The sequence below is a fragment of the Anguilla anguilla genome, chromosome 11, assembly GCF_013347855.1.
Source record: "Anguilla anguilla isolate fAngAng1 chromosome 11, fAngAng1.pri, whole genome shotgun sequence".
Lineage (NCBI taxonomy): Eukaryota > Metazoa > Chordata > Actinopteri > Anguilliformes > Anguillidae > Anguilla > Anguilla anguilla.
Genome location: NC_049211.1, coordinates 34,644,065 through 34,663,609, shown reverse-complemented (window position 1 = coordinate 34,663,609; position 19,545 = coordinate 34,644,065). Strand labels below are relative to the sequence as shown.

General features: G+C 43.8%; 1 protein-coding gene across 1 annotated transcript; it reads right to left on the bottom strand.

The window, feature by feature from the left end:
* Positions 1 to 294: 294 nt before the first annotated feature.
* ccnt1 (cyclin T1) lies at positions 295 to 15,963 on the bottom strand. Its single transcript, XM_035382672.1, has 9 exons — positions 15,763 to 15,963; positions 13,605 to 13,686; positions 12,167 to 12,295; positions 10,776 to 10,836; positions 6,501 to 6,563; positions 6,243 to 6,297; positions 5,823 to 5,986; positions 5,219 to 5,289; positions 295 to 4,899 (listed from the first exon to the last, which is right to left on the bottom strand). The coding sequence occupies exons 1-9, from the start codon at positions 15,930 to 15,932 to the stop codon at positions 3,505 to 3,507; spliced, it is 2,190 nt and encodes a 729-aa protein (XP_035238563.1). The 5' UTR covers positions 15,933 to 15,963; the 3' UTR covers positions 295 to 3,504.
* Positions 15,964 to 19,545: the final 3,582 nt, after the last annotated feature.

Genomic DNA, 19,545 nt, shown 5'->3' with positions numbered 1-19,545 from the left:
TTTATAGGAGTATTTCAGGATGAGACCAATAAAAATTTGATAAACTTGTATTTGTTAGATGTGGAATGAAAGTTGTGTCTGTTATTCTGTTCAGTTATCCCCCTTTTGTTAAGCTAAAATGTTTTTTAAAGGTTTCAAAGGTCATATTCCAAAGACAGTGATGTACAACTAATATCTCTAAGTCAGTGAAATAATGTGTATAAATTAGCAAACTGTAGAACTAACGATAAAATTTCCTCATCTAGTTACTAACTGCATGTATAGCACATCAACATCAAACAAATTTAAGCAATATTTTCTTTTAAAACATTTATTTACAGGTGAGTCGATCATCCACATTTTAAGAAAGGAACTGTGTTCACAAAAACACAAGAAAAAAAAGATACAGATATGTAAACTGTAGCTTTACTTGAAATATTACACAAGAATCCCCCCTAAAAACAATCAAATTCCAAACCTGAGTTCACCTGATACCACTAAACACATACAAAAATGTATGTACAGCTCACAAAACATTCCTCTCCAAATGTAACAAATTATTAAAAAAATAAAAATAAAAAATAAAAATGATGGAGAGGATTAAAATGAATGTGCATCAGATCCAGTACACGGACATCTCTTTCCCTTTGGCCTACACCATACCTTTTTGCTTTAAGTATGCCCATAGCAAAGGTTACCCAACCTGTGAACTGCAGGGATGCATGAATCACACAAACACATCATAAGACCGTGTTTTTTTTCTCTCTTTTCTTTTTTTAAAAACAAAAAACAAAATGAAGGACAACTTTAAAAATAAAACGAAGGATGACCCTGTGGTTTTCATTTGATCGCTGATCGTTGTCTTAAATGAGAGGACAAACACTAAAGAGTGCCACGCCCGTCTGCCCCGTTCTGACCCCAAACACGGCTCTTTGCATAAGGACTCAAACACACAGCAGGTAAATGTGTACGGGGGAAAAGACACAGTGAAAAAATCCGTGCCTGTGGTCTGTGTTCAGCCTACATAGACATCGCTGCTCCTCCCTGTCATGCAAACCAGCTCTCACCGAGTGCTCAGAGCCCCAGGCCGTTGGAGATTGCCTTTCACCGCATTTAAGAAACACTAGATGTTCTCTGGTTTCTCTCGTTTGCAACACCTTTTCATCAAGGCTGAAAACCGTGCCACGCAAGCTTCCATGGAGTGGGTCTGCTTAACAAAAGCTGGCTGGTCTACTTGACTGCACCTTAAGAGTAGGGTAAAACAAACAAAAAAAAAAACATCCTTACTCGAAGGTGACACGTCCCGTCAGAACTCACCCCCGTGATAATCACACAGAGCAGGAGCTGTGGTTGGAATCAGACACTCAAATATAAACCACAGAACATTCAACCAAGATTGAAAGGGAATATGCAATCATATTATCTGAGGGAAAACAGATGCCTTAAAATGGGGCCCATTTCAAATCACATTTTTTGAGAGAATTCTCTTCATATTTTACATTTCAGATGTTCAACTGGAGAAGCTTAACTACAGTTAGGGTTCATGTCCCAGTCGCCCAACAAATAAACTGTAGTTCTTGATCAGTGATGCCACAAACAGGCGATGAGTCAAAACAAACATGCTACAGCTGGGTTCATTGTTTTGGTAAATTTCATAAGTAACCACCATGATTAAAAACGAAACAGAAACTGAATAAAACTGAACTAATATGCGGTTTGTAACTTTGGTTTTAAAAATAGTGTTAAAACAAAACAGACTTGATGAATGTAGAAAGCAAAATTAAAATGAATTAATTTAGTTAATTTTCATAAGTCCAAACAAAAATACAACTGTAAAACATGATTACATAGTCAGGATTACATGAATTTCCAAAAAAAAAAAAAAAAAAGAAAGTATGATGTCATGGACAGGAAACATCATGGGATGAGGTCTTTTTTCCCCCCAATTTTTTCCCATTCTTTTATACACACATATTAATACAAGAGCAATTCATCTCCATTAAAAACAGGCGTACAGGCAGCAATTCTCAATTAATGGTACTGTACACATTCTTTTACACAAGGATCCCCCGGGGTTCTCCCACTGACCAGATTTCATGTTTAGACTCTGTGAATGGTACATGCATCTGAATGGGGGGCAGGCAGTGGGCAGCACTCCAAGGCATGAGATGCATACATCTGATGACTTGCTACCCTTGCAAAGGGAGCAATGTTAGAGCCCTAGAATATCTTACACATCTGACTCGGGTGGTGGGGGGGGCGTACATATACGTAATTAAAAACAGTTGCGGGAACAAGGTTTATGGATTCTAGTAGAATTAATTAAAGGTATATATGTTTATAAAAAAATAAAAAAAAAAAAATAAAAAAAAAACTCTTCACCCGGATACTGGCATGGTTTGCATTTGAAATGTAGATGGTAGAATTCATTCTGCCCATTTGTTTAATAACTGGAGTGTTGTTATAGCATTTTTACAACCATTTAAAACAATGACTGCATCACATAGGAAAACTACAAACTAAAATACAACCTTTTTAATGTACATATATGTTTCTTTATCTGACTTTTTTTAAAGTTTTTTTTTTTTTTTTACAAAATGTAAAAATACTTTATATCCACCTGCTTAGTTATTCCACATTTACAGAATAGAAAACACTGACGTTCACAGAGGGGAAACTTTTTTTTAAAAAACTTAAAATGTTAAAAGCAGTTAAACCCTCTCAAAAAGCACAAGAAAGCACAGCAGAGAGTTTGTGGGAACTGTGAGCCCACGTTTGTTGAAAAAGGTAAAATCTTTAGAGTACCAGGATACACTCTTTTGTTCTACCCAAAAAACTACAGAGGAAAGACGTCTAGGGGGAGAATTAAATATGGTTTTAATAACCTGAAAGTATCTGAATAACAAGTGCTACAAATTATTTAAAGGAATAAAAAATAAATACTTTAAAACATTCTGAAACCATGAGATAGCTATTAAAATTGTTAGCAGAACTTTACAAATAAAGAAATACAAGTGTACATTTTCCTCCCATGCGTTCAACCTATTAAAACTATATTAAACGTATTTTCGTTTATTCTCGCCAGCAGTATCTGGCCCTGGTTCTCTGTCACTCTGTTAAAAGACTTTCAGTTCATCAGTTCAATGCAAATATATATTACAACAACCTGAATGACATGAAAAATAGTATTTACATTTTTAATACATAATTGACTCTGTTCTTGTTTTCTTTCTTTTTTTAAAGGTTTTTAAAGCCTTATTCATTATTGCCACAAATTCGAGGGATGTGGGGGGGGGGGGGTGACTAAAACAAAACCAAAAAAAAAAAAAAAGAAAAGCAATAAAAGAGGAGTCTTAAAACCTAAAGTGAGTGGTACAATACTCCGCTGTCAAGCTGAGTGGCGGACTACGTGCACAGGAGAGGGTCGGCGTACACGCACACAGCTCTGGTCCAGCAGCCCAGCTGACCTACGATCATACGATCATGTCATCCGACCCCGCCCCCCTTCCACCCAGTCTTCAGTCTTCATTTGGGGAGGGGGGGCAGAGGGGGCGGGGGTTCCGTGGGCAGGGGCGGGGGCCGGGACCCCCCGCCCCGCGACCCGGCGGGGTAGCGGGGGTACTCGCCGTACTGCGTGCGGTAGTCGAACATGGACCCCTGAGAGGGCTGAACGCCCTGCGCGCTCAGGAGCGAGTTGAGCATCTCGAAGGTGTCCTGGTACTCGTTGGACTGGCCGCCCCCCGCCGCGTTGTGGCCGTTGGTGTCGGCCTTGTCCAGTTTCGGGTGGGGGTACGGGCCCTGGTGGTGGGCGAGTCCCGCGGGCGGCAGGCTGTCGTGTCCGAGGCTCAGCGGGTGAGCGGGGGGGCCGGGCATTGGGGGGAGCTGGTACGAGTTCCTGGAGGACTTGCCGGCTTTCGGGGGGTGGACGGCCAGCGAGGGCTCCGGGTGGGGCCTCTTCCGGGACGAGGAGGAAGACGAGGAGGAGCCGGTCCTGGATTCGCCGGACGCCTTTTTGCCGGTCCCGGCCGCCCCGCCTCCGCCCGGGCCGGCCGAGTGTTTGTGTGAGGACGAGGAGGAGGAAGAGCCCCCGCTGGAAGAGGAGTGGTGGTGGTGGTGGTGGTGGTGATGGTGGTGGTGGTTGGAGCGGTCCCTGTGCTTGTCCCGGCTCTTCCCCTCCTCGCCGGCCCCCGCCCGCCTCTCCGGCACCCGGATCCGCACCTTGAAGTCGTCTCCCGCCCGGCTCCCCCCTCCCCCGCCCCCGCCCCCGCCCCCTCCCCCTCCCCCGCTGTGTCCGCCCCCGGCCCCGCCCCCGGACCCCAGCGGGAGGCGCACCTTCAGCGAGCTGCGGTCCTGCCTCTCCTTCTCCAGGGGGATCTTGAGTACGATCGGGGAGGGGTTCGGGTCGGGGGCGGAGCCTGCGCCCGGCCCGTGCGAGGAGGAGGAGGAGGACAGCTGCTGTTGCTGCTGCTGCTGCTGCTGCTGCTGCTGCTGCTGGTGGTGCTGGTGCTTCTCCCTCCTCTGCTGGCCGATCAGGGCCTGGGCGGCAGAGGCGTAGTCCCGCTTGACGCTGGCCTCCATGTTCTCCAGCTTGCGCTTCTGGGCGGCCAGCACGTCGGCGTTCTTGGCGCGGTACTCGCTGAGGGAGACCTTGGCGGGCACGTGCGCGCTCAGCTCCTGGTTCTGCTGGTGCTCCCCCGCCTTGCCGCCGGACGGCCAGTGCTGGGAGCTGCGGTCCTTGTCGCCTAGCGACGGGGCGGCAGAGGCGGAGGAAGAGGCGGCGGCGGCGCCGGACGGGGCGGAGAGGCTCATCAGCCCCGCCAGCGTGCTCTCGGACGACGCCATGGAGATCATGCTCATCATCGCCTCCGTCTGGTCTCCCTCCTCTTGGACCTTCGTCTTCTTCACCGTCTGGCCCGCCGCCTGTTCGCACAAACATTTCCGCTTAAAACCAACTTTAAAAAAGCCACTTTCTATATCCTTTAATTATCCTGTAGATGGGAAAACTCCTAACAATTGCAGGAGTGAAACAGAGACTACAGACTACAAGGAGGAAGGGAGAAGGAGAGACAGGGAGAGAAAGAGAGAGGAAGCAGGGAGGTGGGAGGAAAGAGAGTAGAGGAGGGAAGAAGAAAGATGCTGGAGAAAGGGTAGAGTTGAACAGGGACTAGAGGCCCAGGAGGGGGCGCTAACGCGGGTGGCTATAACAGCAGGGCGGGTCACGCTCCAGTCCTGTCCGTACCTTCCAGTTGCGAATGCGTTTTAATCGGCTGGGAGTCTTCTCCAGGATCTGCAGGAACTCATGCGTGAGCTCTGTGGAGAGAGATCGTAAGGGACGCATTAGGCGCAACATCGACAAGACGGTCCTGGACAGACAACCAAGAGCACGCGACAAACGCACAACTTCCAACTATGTGATGCAGAAATAATTAACAAAGGCATCTAACGCCCAGCTGAGAGTGAGACGGTGAATTGTGTGAAAGGTTGATAAGTGGGGGTATTGAACCAGGAGCTGGGATACGAGCGATGATGTTACACACCGGTCGTCAACTTCATAAAATAACAAGAGGACGGACAATACAACATCTATATCTCCATTACACGATGTACCAAATGTTCACGGTAAGTATTTGGATTATTAGAGACAGGCACCCCTTTGAAAGAATCACGGACACGGAGGTTGCGATACGTAGAGCGGAGCCGTGTGCCTGTTCGGGTAGGACAGAGCCACTCCTGGTATATTTGGGTTCGTGAGGCGACCCGTTGGCCCGTGTAGCGCCCGCCCCCGCCCCCCCCCGACGTGGGTACACACAAAACCACTGATGCGGGAGAGAAGGAATACAAACCGTCCAGCAGCTCGAGTGTGACGGTGGGGTCCACGTACTCCCACCAGTGCTTGCTGTCGGTGGACACCGGGATCTCCCAGTTGGACCACTTGCAAGCCAGATGGATGCACACACAGGCCACGATGGGTGGGCTGTACTGCAGGCAGAAGGTTGTCAGGTGCAGGCTGCTCGGGGGGGTACGGGTGCGTCCCGGACAACCATCAAAAACGAAGCCGTGCGGCCAGGAAGTGGGGGGGGGGATGAAGGGGGGGGGGGGGGGGGGGGAGGGGGGACAGAGACTTGTTTCAGTGGCCAGAGAGTGGAAATGATCACAGATGCTGGTTTCTTTATGTATCGTTTCTTTTAACACGGTACGGGATCTTGTCCCACGGACAGAAACTCTATGTTGGACTAGCATCGAGGGTGGAAGCGCAAACGCACCTGTTTGTCGCCATGAAGTATGACGTCTGGGCCAAGTCCTTACTCGCTGGAACAACAAAAAAAGCGAACAGAGACCAAAATGAACATCTGCCCTCCCACAGACTTAACCAACTCTACATAGTCTCCGTGGATCATTCAGTAATAATATTTGGGAAAGACCGAAAATGTAAAGGGGGACACAAACTAGACAAGAGCCTCGATTGCAAAACCAACCGAAGAAGCCCAAAGGCTTGGGGGAAGGCACTAGTTGATGCTTACCTCTGACCAGCTGGGTGCACTTGACAACATGTGTATGTGGGTGGTCAATGGTGATTTCAAATGCTAAAATAAGGGAAGGGAGAGGAGGAGGAGGAAGAAGAGGAGGAGGAGGAGGGGGGGACAGAGAGAGAGAGAGAGAGAGAGAGAGAACCCTTATAAATGGCATGGTTCCACACCAAAGGAAATGCATGGACAGGAATCACTCAGCCCTGACGTGCAGCTGGTGAGCATCAGACACGCATCTCTGAGGACCACAATGCACCTCTCACACGCTCGTTTTACCTAACTGCACCAAAGACGATCCCTTTTTAAACCCACCAGACATTTGCACGCATCCCAACCGGCAGGGCCTGAACATTGAAATGTAACCAGATGGCTCAAAAGTACCTGGGGGATTTTCCAGAGAGCTTCACTTTTACAGTTGAGACACGTTTAAGTTTTTTTAAAGCCGCTCTTTAATATACAAATGACATTTTTACTGCAAAGAATTTTTACTTCTAAAAGAATGCCGATTACTGTAGGCTGACGGGACGAATATTATAATATGAATATTAACCCAAGAAAGCATATTGCCGGCCACCCGAGATCAAATTAATTGCCTGGCATATAACCATCATGTGCATAAGCAAGCCTTTTTTTAATTTACCACTGCTTGTCATTTTAACAGACTCAGTGTTTGATCTAGGCTGTGCCACTGGCCCCCTAAAATTCATAAATGACCCACAAGAAATCGATGCATGCGCCCAATGACCCTCTCTCAAACTGACGAGGGGAAAAGCAAAGTACACTTTTGGTACGGTTTGCATCGAATGTAACTTAAAGAAACATTAGAACCTCAAATCACCGGCCAAAGGAATAAAGTCACAAAACGGACGTCAGTCAATAAAGACAACGTTATGCAGCAGTAGCAGTAAAACATAGTAATAATTAATAGCACTTGTCTTATATTAATGTTGCTGTGCTAACCGAATAACACTTTGTATTACCTACTGGCTAGTCAGCCATTTACCCATTAGCTGCACGTTTGTTTGGCTAATGTCATATCAGTAATGTTAGCTAGCGAGCTTACTAGCTGGTAGAACCACCTAGCTAAAATTAGTCATATTAGCTAGGGATGCAATTATGCACTCAACTAACGGTACAAGTAGCATCACCATACAGAGTACATGTAGGCTATGGGGAGAGGGGTGGCTCAGAGGCCAATATTTCTTAAAAAAAAAAAAAAAGTGCGCTGTTCATTTTAAATGAAATGACATACAAAGAAGTAGTTTTATATTTATAGTCTTATACTTGTGTATAGATGGTTAGAAAGAAGATAATTATGCACCCATGCTTTATCTAACGTATCAATTATCAGATAGCAGTTAGAACCAGTCAAAAAAAGCGCATTCAAACGCAGTCAGCGTCCCAACAACCCATTTTATGAAATTAAATAGGCCCTACTCAATAAAACTAAACGGCCATATTGCCAGCATTGTAGGAAACAAAACTATTACAAATTGCAAATTACGTTTCTCCAGTCTACAACCCTTTTCTCATCCTCAACAAGACCTTTGCACCATCATTATTAGCGACAGTAGTGATTTTGTTGCAGCAAACTCAGCAAAGAAAAAACAAGCAGTAATATTAATGTTAGTTAAGTAACTTCATTGGGGCATTACTTGCGATGATTAATGTTGCTCAAAGCCCGTAAATTGACTTCACCAGCATCGAATTCACGCTAGCCTCGGACACTGCTAAAATTCTCCCAGTACTTATCAAAGTAAAGGGAGCTTATTTGTTCCAGTGCAGAACTTGGTGTACTGCTGTAAGCCGAGCTTCCCGCCAATTTTAAGTCAGTGGGGGGCATTTTTAAAAGCTTTATAAATTTAAAAAGTTTAACCTACATCGTACCGCTTAAAGAGGTAGCAACCTAATAGGTGTGAGAAAATCTGACTGCACTGTATGCTGCAATAGGAGAAATGTACATGGTCCAGACCTTTATTTTTCCCCAGCCTGGCATATGCACACATAAGTACCAGCCCATCTGTCCCTCTGGAGCAGAAGTGCCCCTTGGAGTTGAGTATTTTACCCCCCCATTGCCCACTGATGCCCATCCTTGCTTTTCTGCCTGTCCGGTCCTGCCCACAAGTGCTTGTGTAATGTGAAATGCAAGTAAAGCAAGCTACACTTAAAAAGAAAATCTAGACTATAGAAACCAGTTAGTCATGCTACACGCACCACTCAGTGTGCACACACAGACATTCACTAGTGATGAAACCTGTATGCACTTGATTAGTCTTTATGTCTACACTGTAGCTCCAACCTACATTCTGGGCAATTTACAGCAGTAAGAATAATTCCTTTTTCCGGGTTGGTTTAAGATACAGAAGTGCGAGTTGTAATCGTGATGCTATGAATCATTTATTTATTCAATAAAGCATCGACACGTTTACAATCAGGACCGTAATAGGAATCGCTGCCCAACACTGCAGGCCAGATGGGGGAACTTTTTATGATACAAGACCGTACGGATGGTCTCTCTTCATGTTTACAAAAGTTGACCTGAATAGAAAGTGAGAGCAAGCCATCTCAGTTTTTGCAGTAATTTGCTTAGCTACAGCATATGATGTATTTGTTAAGAAGTTATTGCTAATTTTTTTCATATTTGTCATCCTCCTAGCCATATGATGCATCTGAAACTGTTTCCAAGTTAACCACCTTACAGGTAGCAGCTGGGAAATCATTTAATTTCTTTTTAAAAAATTATCGTCTTTACATGCAAGTGTTATGAAATGTCATTGGCTAACGTATAGACATGTCAATATTAATCTTCTTATGTAATCCAGGAGTCAGGGATTTTTTTAACTCAAAAAGTCCAATTTAGTTCTCTAAACAAGAAAAATTAAACAATTTTCAAGGCTATCATACTTATAGAAAACATAGTACAGCTGTATGTCATGGCTCAGGAATTGCACACTGCAGTTGTGAGTGTGTGGGGGTGGGGGGTAAGGAGGGAGTTTTTACAGCCTGCATTCAGGTACCCTCAAAGAGCGAATATGAAGGAGGAGAGGGGAGCTCTGTGTGACTGAGACATAATTCAGTCTACTTTAACTATCAGTAAAGCAAAAACTTCAAAGTGAAAATGTTCTACCAAAATTTATCATAGCGACTTGGCCTGCAAACCTGATCCATCAGTACCAAATTTGGCATGTATCAGATGCAAGTGTACAGCTGCAATAATGATCTGAACATTGCAATTTTGAAGTGGCACAGTAGCACAACCTTGGGTGGCAAAATGCACAAAATGTGATATACATGATCTACATGGATCCCTGTAGGTGTGATCAAATATCTTTCACAATTTATGCATATTCATATTTTATTATCTTTAAGAATCTTTGACTGAGGAAGAAATACTCCTTGGGACTTTTGGAGGAAAGCATTCTGAGGTTTCTCTGCAAATTTCATACAATTTGCCCTTATGGAGCCTATGCAAATCAGTATTTTACTAAAATAAACCGACTACAACAACAAAAAAACAGGCCATACTGCACTAAAACACTGCGAGCCCCGGCATGCTAATCCAAACTATGGCTATCCATCATCCCCTGAAGTTTTGTTGAAATCTCCGTAAACTTTGAGGCCATACATATATTTTGGGCAAGGCCAGCCATTTTTGCTGAATTGAAAGTACAATCCTACAGCCATCTTTGGACACATCAAAATTTGAAACACAGGGACATGCGGTAGATCACATGCACAAAATATGGTGAGAATCAGGCAAACAACGTAGAAGTACGAAAAAAACAAACAACTGTGGAAGAATGGCGGTAAATCCAATATGGTGGACACTATGGGCTCTATGATATTATTTGTTCAGCACGAGGAGGTAGACATGTGGAAGATATCTGGTGCATGTGCGTTAAATAGGATGGCCATAATCATTTTTCAATGTTGCCTAGAATGTCAGTTGCATGGGTGTCATGCATAATAAACCGGCAGCCATACTAGACATGCCTGCCGAATTCAATGAGTTTTTTGAGCATGGGAAGGGATGAAAATTTACCAAGAGGCAGAAAAAAATAATAGTAACAAAAAGTCTAGGAAAAACAGTAGGGGCCTAAACATAGGCAAACCCAGTGCTTCTCAGAACTAACCCAAGCTCGCCTGAGCCGCCAACAGCAGATCAGTTTACAAGACTAGCTGCGTGCAGGAACACATAACGTTACAGTCAGTAATCTCTACATGCACCTGCAACAGGCAGGTCCCATTCGCCCATCCTCACAAACTTACCGAGGGTCTGGAGGATAATGCTCTCAAGAATGACCAGGTCTTGGGCTTGCTGCAGGTAAGCCTGAAGTTGAGAGGACAGGAAGTTATTCACCTGGAAGGACACCCTCTCTCTCTCCTCACCCCTCATGAATGACCCAGGCAGCACAGAGGACTCGATGATGGAGAACAGCTGGTATTCAAACACGCCGCGTGCGTGCCTTATCCACCTCTCCCTCGCAACGCGTTCACCAAAACCATTCGGCAGTGGTGGATTACAGCCGGCAAACGATGACGGAAGATGAACAAATGCGCTTGAGGCTTGTCAGGAGCACCCATCTCCTTGCGTACGGTAAGTTCTAGCCTTAAGCAAAAACGTTGCACCATTTTCTGCGCAAGTCTGTTTGAGGGTTCAGGGAACGCCACCCAATGTAACTTCATATGAAAGCTGCAGAAACTGCAGCAGTTCACAGGGCTCAAAAAAGGCCAAGGGGATTCACTAGACTGCGTTTTAACTGGAGGGAAAAAACGGGGCCTGAAATTTGTCATTATGGCACTGGCTTGGCAGTCAATTTAGTGGGACGCTGTTCACTGCCAGGCCGGCGGAACTATCCCGCCACGGGAGGGTGGCAGGAAGAGGAGGGGCAGGGAACGAGGAGACCTTTAAATGACCTCACATTAAATTGCAGTGCGTTCATTTAGCAGGCGCTCAGCGTATTCAGAGCGACTTACAATGCAAGAGAAAATAAGTATTCATCACAGCGACTGAAGCGACGGCGCTAGACCTGCCAAACAACATTCCCAGAGCAGCGAGTGTGCATGCGAAAATCCCTAAAACAGAGATGCGAGTCAACACTACGCTAACCTACAGTGACAATACAAGCAGCGAATGCGTACGGGTAACGTCCAAAGTAAGACATTCGAAAGCTTTCCATACCAAGCTAAAACAACACAAAAGATGCTAGGAGGTGCGGCAGCGGTTTTGATGTTAAGGGGAGTAGAAAACTTGTGTAAAGGTTGGGTAGGTCTTGTGACACATTACCTAAGTGCGTTTCACATATATTTCCTATATTAGGGGGTTGACCGGTTACTCGAGTAAACGACTGCTCGCCAGCAGATTCTTCATTGCTCAGAAAAATAGAACTGGAAAATCAGACTTTCTTTTTTGGTCTAACGAAAACTACACCTTAATCTTTTTTTGTTAAATGCGTAGCCCACAGGCACAGCTTTATCACGCCTGAAATATCCCACCCGCACAAGACTTTGGTTCCGTTAAAAGTCGTCCTCGGGAGACGCAGCCGAACGTCGCCCCACCGTCTCGGACCAAACGCGATTCGGTCGCGTTGCGCAGGCCGTGTGCTGGAGAGAGGGCGGTTGGCCAAACCCGCCCGGGGCTGGGCACAGAGGGGACTTACGTCGCTCCTGGTGTCCGGCGACGGGTCCTGAGGGTTGAGGCACGCATGGGTGACCTTTATCACGTGCTCCAGCTTGCGGGGCTGCTCCTCCACCTTGGCGGCCAGGAACAGGGTGGCGGGGGCGATCACCTGAGCGCGGGTGGGGAGGGCGGAGGGCCGTTATCCCACAGAGAACATGGAAGGCGGACCTGTGCTCCATCCTAAAGTGCTCAGCTTAAAGAGGCTCCCGCCACATCCAGCTACACTGACAGGCATGACTCCTGGCTCATTACCAGACAGCGCTAGACGCTGGAGAATGTGACAAGGCCGCTGCAGACAATTAACAATTAACGGCTCTAACCACTTAATGTCAACAAGGGATTTCAACCGATTCACTCTTTTCGGCCAGCAACGCTAAAGCACTGTATGCAAGGCTGAGAGCAAGTAGCTAGCCTCGTGTTGTTATTTAGCTGCCTGGAGTGGCACTCCTACATTCCGTTCCCAATGCAAATCAACCATAAACAAATTCTGTTTTCCAATGTACACAGGTGGTTCACCTCCTTTCTATATGCTTTGCATACTCGCACCCCCCCCAAATTGGTTGATCAGTCTGTCATTCTGCTGGCACCTACTGTGCAAGTCACCAAACATAACAGCGGATGGGGGGGGGGGGGGGGCCGGTGAAGGGGCTTGACGAGGTACATCCTTGCATTTGGAAAACAGCCAGCCAATGTTAGCATTCTGCATTGATGTGCAGCTCCATCAATGCAAAGCACAACTACTGGACCACAGCAAAACCGGCGCTACAAACCACGCATCAGCGTACAATACACAGTCGCACAAATCTACACCATTCAGATACAGTAAGAGGAAAAGGATGGACGCCCGTGGACGTTCACTAGGATTCCCGTGCCACTTCACCGCGGGTGAAAACCATAATCTGACCTAAAGGGCACACGGCTGCACTCTCATACAACCACAAAAATGCGGGCAAACATGCCCCCTGTCACTTTGGGTCTACTTAACGCCTGTGCACACATGGAGAACAGCAGCCATGCCATTGCACAACTTCGGTCAGTGGAGACGTTTGCAGGAACTGTGTTCACCACTAACACACAGCTGGTCAGGGACGATGTTTTTTCCCCAAAAGCAGTTCACATGACCTCTGTCGTTTACTACTGCATCAGTTACAATTACAGAAAAAAAAGACGAAAGATCGCCTGTACTCTCCATGGCGTATTTAAAAAAAAAAATCCATTTAAACAGAAAATGCTATTACATGCAACAGTACAGGTCTAAAGCACACAGAACAACCTACAGTACATCTCCGCAGAGGCCCAGTGCATGTACTCAGCACAGTGTGCAGTAAACCGAACACACTGAAGCAGCATCAAACATAGGAAAGGGAGAAAATATTTGGTTCTGAACACTGTAGCATGTTGTTAATAACTGTACTTACATTTCTGTGGAAGCGGGTGAAGGACTGGACCATGTAAAAACGGTGCATGTACACAATGGCAGTGTTGATAGTTAGCTGGGACCTGGAGACATTCAGGTTAAGGGAGCAGAACAGACAAAACTATGCACACACACACTACACTGGAAACTCATTGTGTCCAGTACAGGGACTAAAAACCTTATCCCCTACCAAACAAGATGAATAACAATACTTCAATATTTTGTGCATCACGTTAAGCATACTCAATCCCTTCTGACAATTCACAACAACTGAACAGGAATGCATGAGTTTGAGAACCTTCACAGTCTTTACTCTGCACATAACATACATCACAAAAGCCCCCATGGAAAAATACTTAGCCACAACAAAACCTTGCCTTGACTTTGTTGTTAGCCCAGTCAGGCACTATAACGTATTATAATGTATTTCTCCTATAATGAAATGCAGGTCGCTCTGGACAACACCGACCGCTATATGAACTTTCGCGTAACAGTCAACTAGTGTTAGCTGTTAACTACGAAGCAGTCAAGACCATTATACTGTTTATAGTGGATCGTAGCTCTCAACGTGATGAAATAGGTATAGTTGCAAGTTAACTAGAAGACATGGCGGGTGAATAAGATGAGTTTGAATTGTGATCATTTAAGTGGACAGCGAGTGGCATATAACAACAGATGTGTCGGGTAGACGCTGCGCAGATAGCTGGTTTCCAATTAAACAGTTATTCCTCATATATAATGCAAAACATCATGACGAGACGACCCCAATCAGAAACAAGTGTCGAACTACAGAACACACAACAGTATTCTTAACGCCAGGTAGCCTATTTCACACAGTTCCGACCACAAACAAGAAACTGCTTCACCTTGCGATGACTTCTTGGCAGAGGGGATTTAGAAAGTAGCCTAGTAGTATCAGCATCAAAACAATGATTGCTGCAGTATCAATACCATCATAATATTACCGACTGGCTTATAGGCTCATTCTGAATCATTGACTTTATGATTGTTCTTCAGTGCCATCTTTGATCGCTTCAATTATAAGACTTCATCATCAACAATCGAGCAGTTTCATTCGTAGCGTCTTCTACATGGAAGCGCTGGTCTTTGTTGTGATGACGTCATGGGAACGCTTTCTGCATTAAACTTTCTCATGTAACAACAAGATAAACAGTTGCAAATTCATTCTAAGGCACTGACGTCGTATTTACGCGTTTCGCTATAAACTAAATCGCAAACTAATTAGAAAACGTGCAAAATCCATAGAATGGTTAGCGATCTTGGTTGCAAACCAAAACAACAAGCTGCTATTTGGATAACTAATATATCTCGCTAGCTAGCGAAACAAACACTGTAGCGTGAAGTAAAGACGTGGCCAGTGTTAAAATGAGTAACGGAACATTTTAAATGGTAACATTACCATGTTTGACAGCAACAAATATAGTTAGCTACGAGCGGTTACCTAGCTGCGTTGCTAAACTAGCCCAAAGCCAGTGGTTTAACGAGCTTGCAGCAATGCCAATTAACCTGCACCTTCGAGCAGTAAAACCTAATTGTGCGTGGTTTCAGTACGCCAAATGTGGTCGTTACCTCTACTTAATATCACATATCGTTAGCAAGGAAGCTCTAGCTGTGTAAAATAAACTATGGTCGAGCAAGCTAATGTTAGCTTCCCAGCTAGCAATCTAACGTTAGAGTACCTGAGTAAAGATGATTACCTAACCTAAATACTAAATTGTTAACGACATAATTATAGCAGTATAAGAGTCTAATTCAGACATTCCGCATAAAAAACAGCTCGCGAATTAACCAGCGGTACGTTTCAGACGATCGACGCAGCGACTCCGGCTTTTGTTCTCCAGGAAATTCCTAGGCCAAATTTGCGGCCTACACATCCCACAGACCAAAGCCTTAGCAACAAGATTGGGCCCCGCTTGGAAACCGCCAACCTCCGATAACACCACGGTTCACGACCAGGTCGAATAGAACACGTATTACATATATAAAAACTAATCTAAAACATGTTCTACTACGTTTTACTATTAATATGAACTAATTAAAAACCAATCTGGAAGAGCTTTGTCGAACCAGTTACAATTCCGCCAAACCGGCTTCAACCTCCTGGAGCGCAGTCCCCGTGTCCCCGACAAAAAAGATACACATTGAGTCGCTGTCCCATGTCCTGTAGTAGATTAGCCGCTTGCTGTCTATACGACAGTTCTTTATCTGGATCCAGCCCAGCACGGCGAGACGGGCTATTCTCGATCTGTTCTCGGGTAAAATACCATTTGTTGTTAGCTGCAGAAGGAGAAGGAAACGACGCCGCCATCACTGAGAAGGACAATAATATTTTAAAATCGAATGCGTCAGAGGAAGTATCGTCATAAAGTCACCGCAACCTTGGACCGAAGGGCTTCCGTGTGACGTAATATCTACTTCCGTCAATTACTTATGACTTCACAGTGGGAGTTTTTGGTTGTTTTCGACCCTATGATTCGACCTCAGATACCGTAAAGCTACAAATACATAACATCTAGATATCTTGTATTGGGGATTCCAATTAATAAATGATTTCACATGTCATTCTATTAAGTAATGTCACATAACGACAGTCCCAGTTTAAATAAGAATAAAATTAATAAACGAAAGAAAAAAAGCCACTTTTTCTATATAGGTTTTTTTTTTTAATTATAGAAGTGTGTGTGTATTTGTTATGTGTATGTAATTAAAAAAATAATGGGAAAATGGAGATCACAACAATTTTTGTAACATTCTGATGATTCCACTCTGATATCTCTCTTAGATAGGGGGACAGAACCAAACTGCTACCAAGAAGAAGTGGACAGGCTCATTGATTGGTGTGACAAAAACTTGATAATAGCAAATACAGAAAAGACAGAAGAAAACATTTTTGGCTGACCGCAAAATAAGTACCCTCCTCCAGTGGCAATTCATAGTCGGAGGATAAAACAAGTAACATCCTATATGTACTTGGGTGTTTATGTGGACTCCACTCTATCTTGGACTGCACATATTGACATAAGTATTTATGAAACAGAGTACAACAATTCATTTCTTCATAGACAGATCCTATGGAACAAGGGAGCTAATTTTATTTATTATTCTATAGCTAAATTATTCAGAGCATATTTCTTTATGGTGTTACAGCTTGGTACAGTAGCATATCAGTTTAATTTAAATCAAAGGTTTTTAGACTTTTTAATGGGTGCTCAAAGATTGTGGGAGTTCCAGTGATACAGATATTTAAAAAGAAGTACAATCAGAGAATACTGAGATTGGCAGACAGTATTATTGGTGATAGTTCCCATGTGCTGCACTCTGACTACCAGTTTTTGAGGAAGTATAGGGTACCAAAGCATAGACAGGAAAGGCATAACTGCACTTTTATCCCAACGTCTATTCAAATGGTAAATAATAGGTCCAGTAAAGGAAGATCATTGGGAACTGTTACCTCGGGGAGTATATGGGAGAAAATGTGGGTTTATTTATTTATTTATAAAAATATTTAATTGTATTCTGATGTATTTCATTTTTATGTATTTTGTAGTACTGGACTGGTACTGGTGAAAAGGACAAAAAAAGACAAGACAGGAACTGTGCAGTGGTGTGTGGCAGCCAGACAGGGTGTGTTCCAATCTATCTTTATACGGCTTATGGTTCCAATACTTGAAAAATGTATCCCCCTTTCCTCTCCTCCAATCTTTGTGTCCCCCTTCCTCCAGTGTCCCAATATTGGAGGAGACGAGTGAAGGCTTCAAACTCCGCTCCTCGCGTTCTCCCGGTTACATTGATGTGTATACGTTGATGGATCCAGGGATTGTCATTCTCCGTGAAGCTTGCAAACTCCAGTGGTTACTCGAGGTATTGCAGTTTAGTAAGCCTCCGGTGCCAAACACCAAATTTCCCCATTTAAATCCAGTCCAACTACGAATTCACCTTGGCCAAATTAAATTATTTAGGACAGTAGCCTACTGTAAAACGCAAAAAATGTTTCACGTTGAACTAATTACTCTCCAATTACTCACCATTCTAACAGCAAATATTTAATTTCATTCCAATTTGGTTCGCATGGTTTTGCGTCGAGTGCACGCACCCGTTTACACAGACATGCCCGCGCATAAACGATTATGAAGGTGTGATTGACTTATCGATGCTGAAAGGGGGTTTAACTGAAAGTTAACTGCGCAGAAGCGAAGCGATCTATCAGAATACATTGAGTATTAAACTTTGCCCTAGAATTACGTGAATCCATCATCATTGCAGTTTTAATTATATCATTATTTTTTATATTATTACTATTAATAATGCTATCAATAATGTTACTTACCATAACGTTCTTGTGTCCATTGACTTATTTTAACTGTAGGCTACTAACTGCTTTTTGAAGTGTAGGAGTGTTCATTTTTTCTATGAGTTTGAAATCTATTTGCGTTTATTTAATAACAAAAGCTATTAGCGGTGGCAGGTTGCACACGGTAATTATGTCATATTTCTCCAGGGTAGCTACCTCACTCACGTTATCTTTGAGCTATTTTTTCTGCCCGCTGGAGTCATTCCCTTCCTCAAGCCTTATCATAGTGAGCTGTAGTAAAACTTCCAAGGCCTGGTCGTCCAGAACCCACCATTCCTATGAGCGCTCTATCTCGCAGGACTCCGCCTCCTCCACTGCTTCTTGGGCTCGCCACATCCTTTGTGAAGGCATGTGATATGTATGCCATTTCTCAGATAGCTATGTATATAGCTATACCATTGCGCCATATATCAGTTAAATAATTCTTTGCTTGCCTTATCAACTGAATGATGTAGTGAACTTGCCATGAGCGTTTGTTTACGAAAAGCTCCCACCTACATGCTAAGGTTGCTTAATATCAGTCAATGGTGTTTCCCTTTATGAATGAGCCTGCAAATGATAACTTTGTGGAAGCTGCTAGTCATCATTAATGGTTGGCCTACTTCATTAATTTCAGGATTTGAGTGTGTTGAGTACTGGAGAAAATGTTGCCTGATATGAAACACAAAAAATTTAACTGATACCATCAGTCTAGACTGTTATTTTAATGGCTTGCAGCCACAAATGACTACAATTAGCTTCAAAGGGGGTATCCGACAGACAGTGGTATTCAATAAAAATGAAGGCCCTATTTTTTGCCATTTCTTCTTTGATAGCAAACAACAAAAGACATTTTGTCGGTGTTTCAGGGGCTTGGCCAACTCTCTCCTTATCAGTGTATCTGTTTTCTGCCACCAGTTATGACACACTCAAAAATGGTCTCCGGTTCATGCATATCTGGATGGGACAACCTTACAGCAGTACTGCTAGGCTTCTTTTTTTACCGTGCACAGTTTTTATTATTTTTTTGATATTCCAGAGTTTTAATGGGCTACAATACAAAGATGACACGTACAGAAAACAAACCATAGCTTAGCTTAGCTTAGCTTATATATATATATATATATATATATATATATATATAAGCTATCTAGAGCATGACATCTTGTTTTGACTTCTCATTCAAATTAAGTGCTTTCTCTTTGAATCTTGCACTGCTACCAGAGCTGTGTAAATATAAGGATCTATTAACAATACAAACGTCAGACACCGAAGACAACTGGTTCAAAGAAACAGGAGTTATTCCTTTGTTGTGGTTCAAGTCTCGGTCATCGGCAGTTGTAAACTTAAAGAAATACCTCGGAATATCTGCATTTCTAGAACGCAGTATATTTTCCCCCAGCGTTTTGGCTCTCTTTCTGAGTAAATAACACAGAATCCTGCATTAGCACAACCTCTGATAAAGATTTTAAGCTATTAAACAATTCTTTCCCTCAACCTCAATATTTGAATACATGTAAATTAAACAAAGTACCATTACATTCAAATTCCACAACTATTATCCATAGCCAAAAACCACAGCACATAAAAA